The sequence below is a fragment of the Anser anser genome, assembly GCF_964211835.1.
Source record: "Anser anser genome assembly, chromosome: 1".
NCBI lineage: Eukaryota > Metazoa > Chordata > Aves > Anseriformes > Anatidae > Anser > Anser anser.
Window position 1 is genome coordinate 167111879 of NC_139720.1, and position 13491 is coordinate 167125369.

A 13491-nucleotide genomic window follows, 5' to 3' on the forward strand; every position below is an offset into this window, starting at 1 on the left:
TGGAACAGTCTTCCTAGCATGGTTGTTGTTGCCCCATGCCTGTTGTCACTGTTGAAGAGGCATTTGGATAATGCCCTCAGTGATATGTTTTAATTTTTGGTTAGCCCTGAAGTTGTCAGGCATTTGGACTAGATGATCTTAGAAGAACTCTTCCAACTGAACAATGCTGTTCTGTTCTGTTCTATCCTAGATTCTACCTCAGTCAGTCACCTGACTATTTGAGGATTAATTTTACCAGATTTGTTGGAGATAAAACACATGGTTTGTCGAAGTCATCCCTGACTTACTCTTTTTCTATTTGAACCTGAGATCCTAACCTAACATTGCTTGTAGCAATCCAATTTTAGTTGTTTTAAATATTAATAAAAACTGTAATAAATTCTTTGAGACATTTACATATAGTTTCTTCTTTAACAGGGTCATCTGTCAGAAGCTTGGTCTCGTGTGACAAAGAATGCTATTGCTGAAACCATCATAGCTCTGACCAAAATGGAAGAAGAATACCGATCACCAGTGAGGTGCATTGCAACAACCAGAGTAAGAATTTTACTGAATTTGACATTAGTTCATTGCAAACATGCAGTAGGAAGAGCCTTCCTATTCTTCAGCAAATATTTCCCTTGTGGGTTTTCTCGGGAAATAATGTATACAGTATACAGCTTACATTGTCTCTGTGCATAATGGACAGGTTGTTACTTAAGTCAATCACTGCTTGTCCTACTAAAAGTCTTGCTATCTTTGTGTCATGGTAGACTGAGTTGTTTTATTTGTGGTAAAAACAGAATTTTGATTAAGTCTGCATCTTGCATACCTCTAAAGTAATGAAGAATAAGTGTTATTCCTATACTTTTGGTTTTTTATTCTTGAAGTAATTCTGTTTTAAGTTTGTGAAACTTGCCTTTAACTAAATTTATGTGATCTGCATGGAAAATTGCACAATATGTATCAGCTGTCTTTCTCCAGCTCTCTATGCTATCATTTTAAGTGGTTTGATTTCTAGGTCATCAGCTGCCACATCTCAAAGCTATTATGAAAACACTCAGGAAAAAAAACAAAAACATTCTCTAGGACAACTAAGCTAAACTTCATCTATGTTTTAGTCTCAAAATGAAAAATAATTTGCTGAGCCTGTTTTTTTTCTTTCTGTCTTTACTTTTTCTATGAATCTTTTACAGAAATTGAGACTAACTTAACTTCAACAGATTGCTTGAAATACCACTAAAAGCATACCTGTAAATTATGGCATTCTTTCCATCTTAGGCAGTACAAATTTTGGCTTCATAAATATAATTTTGAGTAAAAGGAGAGATTTGCGATGGTTGCATGCATTTATCACTCATGTTGTTTTCCATCTTAAAGGCTGTGCCAGGTTTTTTTTTCTACCTTCTTACTCATATATTCTCAGCTTTTTGGAAGACACTATCTCAGAGTACTGGTAGCTCCTGCTGTCACTGTGTTAGTTTAATCAGGTCATAGAGGAGCCCTGAACATCAGGCCAGCTCTCCTTGTGAGTGAACTTTAGTCCTGTCGTGAAAGTGCATATTTCTGGGGGGATTCTATTACAGTTTTTCAACAGAAGCCATTTTGTTGAAATCAAAACTTTTGTTCAAAAGCAATTCCGAAATGCACCTGTCAAGTGCATTTCAGTTTGGGTTGCAGGCCTGCTGACAAGTTATCCTCATGTAGCTAATCTCTAGGATTTCACTGTAGTCAATGGAGTAAAAGAGAGAAAACCTTCCTGTGAAGCCTGAAGGACATTTAGCTCAGAACCCCTTTCTAGGTAATGCCCAGTACAGTGAGGAGAGAACATAGGGAAATTAATCTCAGTGACCTAAAGTTACTTTTCTGATGAGTCTGTCTCCTTCAATTTTCTCCTCTCCCCACAAAACCTGCAATGCTTTGGGTTGATATACAAGTGTTAATTGTTTCCTGTATTTTCCACATTCCTATAATATACTCTGGTTGATCTTTCTTCACTGTTTCTCTCTTGTGTGCTAACTACCATAGTTACAACCATAAAATATCGTAGTTGAAAGAAACAAGGTAGCTCCCAAAAGTTTAATAAGTTTTATTGTGTGCTTGACTTATTTCGGAAAAGAAAAAACTTGCATTATATGTGCAGGCTTCAACTAACGATGGTACAGGTTTCAGGTAACGGTGTTATTCTTAGCTGTCAAAGTTGATTTTTTTTTTATTTGGATTTTTTTTTTCTAAAACATTTAATTGTACCTTGTCTTTCAATAGTTGTGGCTGGCCCTAGCATCCCTCTGTGTACTTGATCAGGATCATGTTGATAGACTGTCATCAGGAAGATGGATGGGAAAGGATGGACAACAGAAACAGATGGTGAGATTAAAACTCATATGCTTCTGTCTTTATTTGGATTTATTCAGTAGTCAAAGAATTTCAAATACGTGACAGGGAAAGGTGAACATGGCCTAACCTTATTTCACCCTCTGTCCCCCATGGAAATTGTACATACATGTTTGAAGTATTCGTTTTCTAGACAAATACTGCTCAGAAATGGAAATTCCAACTTAAATCAATAATAAGGTAGCAATACTACTGCTATTCAGGGTGAATCGAGGACCTGTAGAATGGATTTTTGAGGATAGATTGACTTGGTTAATACGATACCTTCTATGAGAGATTTTTCCTTTCTGTCTGGATCTTTATAACATAATAGAGTCAATTATTTTGTATTCCTCAAGAACTATGTATCTGCAACTTAGCTTTGTCTTCCAGATCTAAGTGAGAGAGTGATTACCCCAAAGAGAAAGAAACTCTCTAAATGAATTTAGGAAAGCTACCATTCAGCCTTAGGATTTACAACTTTAATATGAAATACAGTAGAAGAATCCAGTTTCTGTCAGTATTTTCCAGTATCACAAAAAGCATATGAGATTTATTTATTTATTTATTTATTTTTTACTGTGAATCCAGAAAGAGCAAAATAGTGAAGCTGGTCTCTCTATAAAGAATCAGGGTTTGGTGAATGCCTGCAGGAGGCAAGAGCCCTCCTGCTAGCAACTGAGTATGCTTAGAGCAAAGAAGCCTCCAGTACAGTTTAGTGTAGGAAGAAAGAGAATATAGGATATGCAGAGCTGCAGCAGTGGGACTGAAACTCTGCTGAGAGAATGAAGCAGACACGAAAGGTTTCTAGGGTGGTTAAGAAAAGACTCTGTAGAAAGTCAAGACTTCTGTAGAACTTTTTTGCAATTCAGCACAGAATATTGCTCAACTAAGAGAAAACACGAAGCCCAAAGCAGTCTTTACAAGGTCATGAGCAAAGATACATCTTTAATCTTTAAATCTTTTAATCTTTAAATTTTGGCTTTCCCAAATTTATGAGTTTTCATACCTAGAAAGTCATCTTTGTTTCAATGTATGATTTAATGGAACAGCTTTAGAAGTTAAAAAGCCTTATTGCTTTTTTTAATCATAGAATGAACCATTTTAGGACAGGCCTGTAGTAGAGATTTTTTGTCAGCTAATTAAATAGCTGAACTAGAAACATGAATTCCATAATAAAAAAGATTGACTTCATGAAATCAAACTGAACCCATTTCATCTGTGTTTGCTTTCACAGGAAGAGTTTCATTGCCTTAGGCTTCCTGTGCTGTTCCACAAAGACAAGCAGTAGGGGATTAGAAAACCAGAACAGTGGTCTAGTTCATAGATAGGAAGAAAAAAGTTAGAAATTGGGGCTTATTTGAACTAGTGGAAATGGTAGAGGAGCAGCCAAAACATAGGCAAGCAGGCATACAAGCTGCTGAACCCAGCCCAAAAATCCCCAATCCCATTTTATACCAGGATTTTCAAATTTTGAGGTGAAGTGTGTTCCCCTTAACCAGGAATGCTGCTGAAAAGCTTTAGTTCTAAGTTGCAGGAGCAATATCATGGAAACTGTGTGTTCTGGAATAAAGTGGAAACTTGGTCTCAGAGATAGGCATGATCAAAGTCAGTCATTGAACTCTGTTTGTAGATGTTCTGAACTGTAAAATAAAACTGTCTGTGTTAAATTAAAAATGTATCAATACAGCAAGTTAATTTATGGTAGATTTTGAAGCTTTTTGCTTGGACTGTGTTCTCTCTGAGTTGTAGATGACCTACAACTTAGATTAGGTGCTTGAACAGACTAAATTTACCATATGAAAGAATTAAGGGTAAAAATTTTGTATGTCTATGCAGTTTTCTGTTAATGTGCCTGTAACCCATGTTAGCGTAATTTTTTTCTGTGTAACTCAGGCTGGTTGAAAATGATGTCTCAAACATATTTTTGTAGAATACATCTTCACTACCTCATGTAAAATAAGAGATGAAGAATATTGGAAGAACTGATGCAGTAAACAGGGGCTCTTTGTGTCCAGATCTGATTATTTAAATATTAATTATTTGAAATATACAATTAATAATCTATACAAGCTCTTTATCATCTATTATTAATTTGGGAGGTAGGGTTAGGGGAGAATAAAAACACATTCTGGAAGTAAATGAATGATTTAATTGAAATGAATTGTTTAATAATGTTTCTTATTTTTTTCAGCCAATGTGCGATAACCATGATGATGGTGAAACTGCCGCAATCATTTTATGTAATGCCTGTGGGAATTTGTGTACAGATTGTGACCGATTCCTTCATCTCCATCGACGAACAAAAACTCATCAGAGACAGGTAGAGTATTCATGTCATCATGTCATATGCACTGCAAACATTATGTGCATTTCCCCAATTAATATACAAGCAAATGGTAGTTGCAAGATTCAAACCGGAAAATACTATTTGTTTTTATTTTGATGATGGGATAGAGAAGTTTTCATTTAATTCTTTGTTCTGTTTTAGCTAAATTCCTCTGTCTGTTATCTTTTGAAGAATATTTGAAAATCACATAGCATTTCTCAAGTCTAATTCTTACACTATGTCAGCTTTTTTCTCTCATTCTAACATTGTCTAGGAACATAGTTAGGAAACATCTAGGAACTGCATAGCCTTTCTTAAGTATACTTTGTTCTTTATTCCTTTTAAATTATATCTCCTTTACTACCTCTGTCACGAGTCAGTGCTTGCGAACCCCTTTGTGTTTAAATGCTTACATATTTTTTAATATCCAGGAACACCACTTGACAACAAATTTTCCTATTGGTTCTCTTATGTCAGTCTTCTCTTATTTTTCAGTATTTCTCCAGCCCTCACTGTCTTTTCATACGGAAATATGTTGTCATTATCCATAAGCTTGAAAACTTCCTCACTTCTTGTTTTGTTTTGTTTTGTTTTGTTTTGTTTTGTTTTGTTTTCCTTTTGGGGATGAAATGTCTTTCCTCTTTGACTTACCTAGATGAGTTTTTACAAATTGCTGTGTTCTTTGCTGTTTAGTGTTCCTTTGTGTTACCCTTTAATCCTCTTCATGTCTAAACCTCAAAATATATTCTCCTTGGAATATTTCTTTTTCCAATTGCAATTTACACTGAAGATGCTGTTACTTTTGAAACGATTGAATATTTCCTCTTTCTCAACACCCTTTTATGTTTTTGTGGGCCTTTATTTTCCCCTTTTCCTATGTCTACTTATATTTGTACAGAGGTTAAAATAATAGACCTCAATAAAGCTAATTCAGTAGATATCATTACTCTGCCCTCTCCCAGAGTGAATCTACATTAGTGTTTTACTTAGGATCAAGAATGTGCTTTTGTTATGATTCTCTCTCCTTATCATGCTTTGATTTGGTAGAGCAGCCTTGAATTGGATTCCTTCCAGGTGAAAGTAAAAACAAACAACAACAAAGAAAAACACCAAAGGTCCAGACACACCTAGTGCAATTCAGCTCCTAATGAGCAGTCAGTGCAAGGGATCAGCTAGTCCAGAGTACATGTGATATAAATATCAGATCATTGGCACTAAGAGTTTCCCCCTACAGATCTCTTCCTTGATGCCTCAGCATTTGCAATGTAAATTCAGCCTAGAAGTTCCATGTGCCTCCATTGTCTTCTATTTTTCCGCATGGATCTTTGCAATCCCCTTTGAAATTTTTCTGTTTTGTCATCTTAAGAAGATGATTTTGTGTGTCTGTACTTCAGTCATGTCACAGCACAGTCTAGTCTCATTTATTTTTCTGATTTCTCCTATATAGCCTGTTCAGATTACAGTTGATAAAAGTAAGTTCTTATCTCATAGAAGTCCTCGCATCTCTCCTTTAATCTGTCCAAAATAGCTACTTATCAGATTTTCGTATTCACCTCTAAAAGCATGTTTAAACTTTTAGTCTTTATTTATCACCTTTACCTTTACATCTTTCACGTCAAGCCCCTCAATTTAAACTTTAAATTCTGTCATGTTCCCTGTCTCCTATTTTCTCTTGGCTTCCTTTACCTTGTCCAACTTCTGTCATACATACTTTTTACTGTATTTTCTCTCCTTTCAAGATAGGCCAGCCTGTAAGTTTACTATGACCTGTTCAGGTGAATCCTTTGTGAAGCTATTAGGGTTTTTCTTTTCTGATTCCAGTATAAATTAAAACATAGCTTGAGTTTATACATCTATACACAGGAAAATTCTAACTGTTATTGCATTACAGGTGAAATAGATAAAAACAGAACTTTCTTTGAAACTTAGGAAAGGAGAAAAAGAAGAGACTGCATAAAGTCCACTAAGGATCTCATGCAGCTTTTTGATTTTGCAAAAAAAATTGAATTTTCCTGATTTTAGCTAAAAGTATTCACTGCGTATTTACGTGAAAGTGATAAATGTTATTATTATATATTTATGTATTATATAACTGTCATTATATAGTACATAGTATTATAAATAACGACCATAACTATCAGTGTGGCTTTGATAAACTTCTGACATGGTTATATGAAGGTATTTCTGTTGTTATCTTGTGCTTTTAGTACTCTGTGGCATACGGAAGTAGTTAAATAGCAGTTAGGAACTCCAAGCTCCATATTTTTTAAATTAGAAAAAATGTAGTCTAACTCTTTTCTTAGCATTTCTGCACTATTGCTTCCCAGTCATGTTATACCAAGTGATAATTTTATGTATTCTTACTTTTAAAAACACAAAACCTCTATCCACTCTGCTATATGTACAACATACACAATCTATAGAGGAAAAATAGCTTGTAGAAGACAAATTTGACAGAAACTTAAAAATATCTGTTCAGAATCCAACGAGAAAATGGCAAAAATAACATAGAAATGCTATTTATTATCTTTTTGATTAACCTGACAGGTATTCAAAGAAGAAGAAGAAGCTATCAAAGTTGATCTTCATGAGGGTTGTGGTAGGACCAAGCTTTTCTGGCTGATGGCATTAGCAGATTCTAAAACTATGAAGGCTATGGTGGAGTTTAGAGAACAGACAGGTAAAACAACTTGTGTTAGCTGCTCTTTTTCCTGTTTATACACGCCTTTTACCTGAGCATTTGTCAAAAAAAAAAAAAGTTAGGATTTTCACTTGCTTTAGGGAAATGCTTTTGATTGCTGTTTGTTAATAAAAATAAGACATTTTAAATGTGTAAGAGTTATTGTTTGGTAGGTTGTTTTATGTGATTGTTGTTCAGGTGTCTGTTTTTAGGATATCAGTCACTTATGTTTTGTTACAACAGTTTTTATTTTTGTTTCCTTTTGTGGACATAGGCAAACCGACCACTAGCAGTTCCGAAGCATGTCGTTTCTGTGGTTGTAGGAGTGGAACAGAATTATCAGCAGTGGGAAGCGTTTGTTCTGACACAGATTGCCAGGTGTGTATTAATAATTATCAGTCATTGGGAGATGCATGAAATAGAAGAGACTGTAGGATCAGACCTTATTTTGAGTAAACTTTATCCTTGTGCCCATTTTAAATGAGTTCGCTCATGAAAAAGGTTTGAATATTGAGTATGGTAATATGATTCAAATATTTCCCAGTTGGTAAATGTTTAGCTTAATTATAAGCTACAAACACCAACACTCAACAGAAATACTAGGTAGTTTCATTATCTTCAAAAGTATCTCAGGTTTTCACAGTAGTATTCCAAATAAAAAGTTAAATACACTCTGTCAACATAAAGTCTAGTGTACTGGAAAGCTTGTAGTTTGTGTAGCAGCCTGTATATATTATGTGAGCATAGAACATACAAGATTTGGGGTTGTTTGGCCGGATTTGCCTATTGTATGCATGTGTCCTGAGTGGCTTTATGCCCTTACAATCCAGGTACAGAGGTATGTTTGGCAGAGGGCCAAATCCCAACCAATTTTTTAGGGTACACTATTTATTTATGTTTGTGTTGCACGTTTACATCTTCTTTTTCTCTTCCAGCCTATATATTATATTATTGTAATAATATTTCGGCTCAATTCATTGTTGGCTTCTTGGCAATTTACAATAGTTTTCTACTTATTAGGGCTTGAAATTAGAGGTGGTTAAAATATTGTTTTCATATAAGCATCATTTCTAAAAGCATTTTATGCTAGTTAATAAACAGCTCATAATGTGTTTTAATACAGGGCAAGCAGTGTTTACATGGGAGGTACTTAATATACAAAATACATGTGGAAGATCAAAGAATATTTCTCTATATTAAAATGAAATGTTACAGTTTTAAAATCATGGTTTCTTTATGCCAGGAGTGATACTTTATGGGTAACTGAAGATATGAATTGTACTTAATGTACACAAAATGTTCAGTTTTTCTCGAGTACTTCCTCTAGCAGCGGACAGCAGTATGAATAGTGATTCTTTCATCTCAGTTTATTGCATGAACCAGCAGTCCTTCAAAAAGTAGCGTGATATCAAACTCTTCTTTGGAGGGAGAAGTAAGATGATTGTTTACTTTTAATAGGAGTATGCTAAAATTGCCTGCAGCAAGACACATTCCTGCGGTCATCCATGTGGAGGTGTTAAGAATGAAGAGCACTGTCTACCATGCTTGCATGGTTGTGATAAGAATGCTACCACTCTTAAACAAGATGCTGATGACATGTGTATGATCTGTTTTACTGAAGCACTTTCAGCAGCACCAGCTATCCAGGTTCATCTTTTTTCCCCCCTTTTTGAAAGATAATATTGTGGTTTTAATATTAAATGTCGAAGAAGCTAAAATACAAAGTCCTTCAAATCACACTGTTAAAATTTTCAAAACAGACCCAGTAACAGTACTTAAGTTACTTGAAATGCTTTCTTTTTCCTGGTATTACTGCTGTTTCAAATAAGCAGGTTGTATCAACTTAACTTGCTATGTTTACTTTATTTGAAATATATAAATGAGAAAAACAACTAAGATAACAGATATACATCATATATATTTTATACAGCCCCTGGTTGTTCTAGAATGGAAGGGTTATGATTTTAACAAACATTTAATATTCATTCATTTCTTTATTAAGAGGAAAGTAGGGGTCCTCCAGGATTTTAAGTAAATTAATTTTGTGTTTTGTATATGTTGCCACTTAAAAGCAAGTAACTACTTAAATTTTAGTGGTTAATGTAACTTCAATGTTCGTTTGTTCTTTTTTTCCCTAAAGTTGGACTGCAGCCATGTTTTCCATTTGCAATGCTGTCAACGTGTACTAGAAAACAGATGGCTTGGGCCAAGGATAACTTTTGGGTTTATGTCCTGTCCTATTTGCAAGGTAAATGATCTATGTGTTTACTGTGTAGATCAAACAAATTACCTAATACTCTCTCTCTCCCCACACTTTTTAAAATACTATATTGCTTGTTGTAATATAAATTGGATATACATCACTTGTTTCCTTAATTTCTCATGTCTCTAAAAAAGATGATGGATGCATCTCATTGATGTATCTTTTTACCTTCCCTACTATTCCCTAAAGTAAGGCTCCTCTTAAAAAGTAAGCATAATGCAGACATTACCTTAATGCTGTTTTATTCATAGCACCATCTGCTTGTAAATTCCCATTTTAGGCACTGGGGGGAAAGGGGAAGAAGTAATCTTAATTCACATAGTCTCAAGCAGGAAACCTGGATTCTCCATTTTACGTACACCTTTTAAATCTGCTTTGCTCATCAGTGGCAGAAGTGCAGAGCTGAAGAATTACATGGTATCTGCAGAGAAGCACCTTAAAGCCATAGGAGTGTTAAATTTGTCAGGCATTTGTGCATGCTGTGTTTCTTCCTTCATGCTGCTTTTTGGTAATTTATTAAATGATAAAGACTTGGTACGGAGGACTAAAAGTCATTATTCTTAATTGTTGAGTAGTAAGTCAAAAAGGAGCAAAATTAGAGAAAACATAACCAGAATGTTCCTGTGCTAGGGTGAATATTTCATGTACCTTTTTTACCATCCCTTTGTGGTTGTTACAGTCTGTTGTGAGGTCTGTTGATTTCGTATAACAAAAGGCCATTTTTGTTAAAAATGTATTCCAGAATCAAATGAAATATTTATCAACCTTTTTTTTTTTTTGAAATGTCCATTACCTGAGTGCTTATGTTCTTATGACATCCATTGTGCTATTTGTGTTTGACCACAATACAAGTTACTACAGGTATTGTAATAAAGATGAAAGATATTTTAATTGTTTTTTTTTGTTTTGTTTTGTTTTTTAGAACAAAATCAATCATACAGTATTAAAGGATTTGCTTGATCCAATCAAAGAACTCTATGAAGATGTAAGGAGAAAAGCATTGATGAGATTGGAGTATGAAGGGTTGCACAAGAGTGAGGCCATCACAACACCAGGTGTTAGATTTTATAATGACCCAGCTGGCTATGCCATGAACAGATATGCTTATTATGTTTGCTACAAATGCAAAAAGGTATGACTATTAGTATTTTTTCAAATTAAATGTATGTTATCATAAGGTTCAAAAGTCACTTCTTAAAGAACGGAACATACAATTAATATATTGTGTATGGAGTAGGAAAGCAAGAAAAGAAATTATGTTAAACCTTAAAAAATAAAAAAGAATTAAAAACAAACATTGAGCAAGTTAGACGTACATAGTGTCTTACTTTGTAAAGCTCAAAAGTATGTACAGAGGAATTCAGAAACCGAAAACAGATTGAGGTGATAGGCTTCTTAAAAGAATGTGTAAATGATACTGTAGCAGAACGCCAACTGTCCCTTTGCCATACTTCCACCTCATACTTCACGTGAACATTAAAATGCTATAAATATAGGTTTCATTTTAACTCTTTGATATAGGGAGTTTGTCACTAAGATTGCACCTGAACTGGGCACCTTTTATCCTACTTGGAGCTCAATAGAACTTCAGTAAACAGCAAATTTGAGGCAGAAAAACAACCTCTTCTGCAAGCTTATCGGTGTGGTTTTCCCCAGCAATAGTCTTAAAAGATGGGAAAGTGTATTCTCAGTTTTGATTCATGACACTAGAAGTGTTAGTTCAGTTGTTCAGTATGGGGTTAAGGAAACTCTTAAGTGATTATGCCTAAATTCAGATCTTAACATCTTGAGTTCCTTTGAAGTGTAGAAATCACAGAACTGATGGCCAGGTGAGCTAGAAGAATGAAAAAAGAAGTATAGAAACAGGGTATGTGTCATCTAGCCTGCTGCGCTCTGGGTCATCTATATATAATTTTCTTCAGGCAGAGTACATGAAACTTATCAAGAGAAAAAACATATACAAACAGCCTGATTGGTCCACCAGCAGAGAAGAGACAAATATTGTTTAACTACTGTTAGAGAAATTGTAGATTGTCACTGACCCCATCCCATTGTTTCTTTCATCTGAAGCTGATTTGAGTGCCCAACTTGCCCACATCTTTTTCTTTTTTCCCTTAGGAATGAATGGAATGAGGCAATTTCATTATAAAATTTTCAAGGAGAACACCAGTAATTGTTATGTTAAATGGAAATGTTCAATTTGGAAATAGAGGAGAAAGGACTGACTTCCATATGCTAGAGAAGAGCAGTAATGACAGCCCCTCTAGCTCAATACTATGCAGTTTCTCAGTTCACTTATGTTTCTGCCTCCCACAGTTAATTAATTTTCACTTCTCATCCTTTAGCAACTTGCTTCTTGCCTTTCTAAGCTCCCTTACAAAAATACTTTATTTTTTCATCTTTCTCAAACTCTTACTGTTTTTCATTACGCTTTCTTTCCAGTATTTAATGCTGTTTCTGTTTTTCTTGTTTGCCTCTTTTTCCTTCCCTTGTATCTCATTATTCCCTTTCATACTGTGCGTGTATGTCTTAACAGCAACACTCAATTAACTAATTTCTAACTTTTTTCCCTTTCTCCAGCTCCTGTTCAACACAAATTTCAATCTACTGCCCTAACATACATCCCTTAGGAAGGTCCCTGTTCTTTTAGTCTGTAGAGTTTGGGGGAAGGTGGTCTGCTTAACTTTTTCCTTCCTTATACTTGCCTTGAGACCATTTTCCCTAGCCTTTTGCAGTCATAGAGTCACAATTGTCACTGCAAAAAGGAGAGAATGCTTAGAGCAAGAATTCTATGTATTGTCTAATTAGTTAATAAGATGGTAATGAAGGAGGCAAGGATGTTACTCCTCACCTCATCTCACCACTTCATGTGAAAATACTTTATGAAGAAATTCATCAGAGTTGGCGGTCTTACCTGGTACATTTTTGTCCCTAATGTATCCTGGTGGAATAACGTGAGCAGAGTCAAGAATTACTCAGGATAGTGGAGACTACAGTAATGGCCTTTATTCGTCATTTTCCCATTACAAAACAATTTTGTTAAAATACCAGTTGTCTGTTGTTTAATGTCCAACCATTCCTATATGAAATTTAGGCATACTTTGGTGGCGAAGCTCGTTGTGATGCTGAGGCTGGACAAGGAGATGACTATGATCCAAGAGAGCTTATTTGCGGTGCATGCTCTGATGTTTCAAGGGCTCAGGTAAGCAAAGAATTTGTACTGAAGTTCTTATCTAATTCTAAAGATTATCCTGAGTATGTCAGCCATACAATAATTCATACTCATTCAAAATTATTTGTATCACATAATACTGATATACACTAAAAATGTAGAAACACATTGTTTGTTTGGATTGTTACAGCATTGCTCTTTCATTTATCAATTTTTATTTTCTTTCTATTTAGATGTGTCCCAAACACGGTACAGATTTCTTAGAGTACAAATGCCGCTACTGCTGTTCAGTTGCTGTTTTTTTCTGTTTTGGGACAACACATTTTTGCAACGCTTGCCATGATGATTTCCAAAGAATGACAAGCATCCCTAAAGAAGAACTCCCACACTGTCCTGCAGGTAGTATTTTTACAGAGCAAATTTAACAAACTAAGTGCTGAGATTAGTAATTAGTTCTAACCGATGTTCTTGTCTTTTCTTGCTGATAATTTTTAGGGTCGGATTCAGTATCTGGAATAATACTAAAATGGGTTTCCTCTATGCAAGCTTTTGATTATTTTTTTTTTCCTGGCATTAATACAGGCAATGTGATCACACCGATCCTTTAAGCATTACTTTGTTACAGAAAGACATTTGAATTTACCTACACCACTTCAGACCCGAGATGCGACATGGTGTGTTACAATTATATTGAA

General features: G+C 34.9%; 1 protein-coding gene across 9 annotated transcripts in view; it reads left to right on the top strand.

Moving 5' to 3' along the window:
* MYCBP2 (MYC binding protein 2) overlaps positions 1-13491 on the top strand; it is a 197523-nt gene that overhangs the window by 181334 nt on the left and 2698 nt on the right. For all 9 annotated transcript variants that reach the window (XM_083820540.1, XM_083820544.1, XM_083820543.1 and 6 more), the window contains 10 exons: positions 418-537; positions 2245-2346; positions 4547-4675; positions 7229-7361; positions 7636-7739; positions 8820-9008; positions 9502-9609; positions 10547-10756; positions 12719-12826; positions 13030-13195. In XM_083820540.1, coding sequence (XP_083676666.1) covers positions 418-537; positions 2245-2346; positions 4547-4675; positions 7229-7361; positions 7636-7739; positions 8820-9008; positions 9502-9609; positions 10547-10756; positions 12719-12826; positions 13030-13195 — 1369 coding nt within the window. The remainder of the gene's footprint in view (positions 1-417; positions 538-2244; positions 2347-4546; positions 4676-7228; positions 7362-7635; positions 7740-8819; positions 9009-9501; positions 9610-10546; positions 10757-12718; positions 12827-13029; positions 13196-13491) is intronic.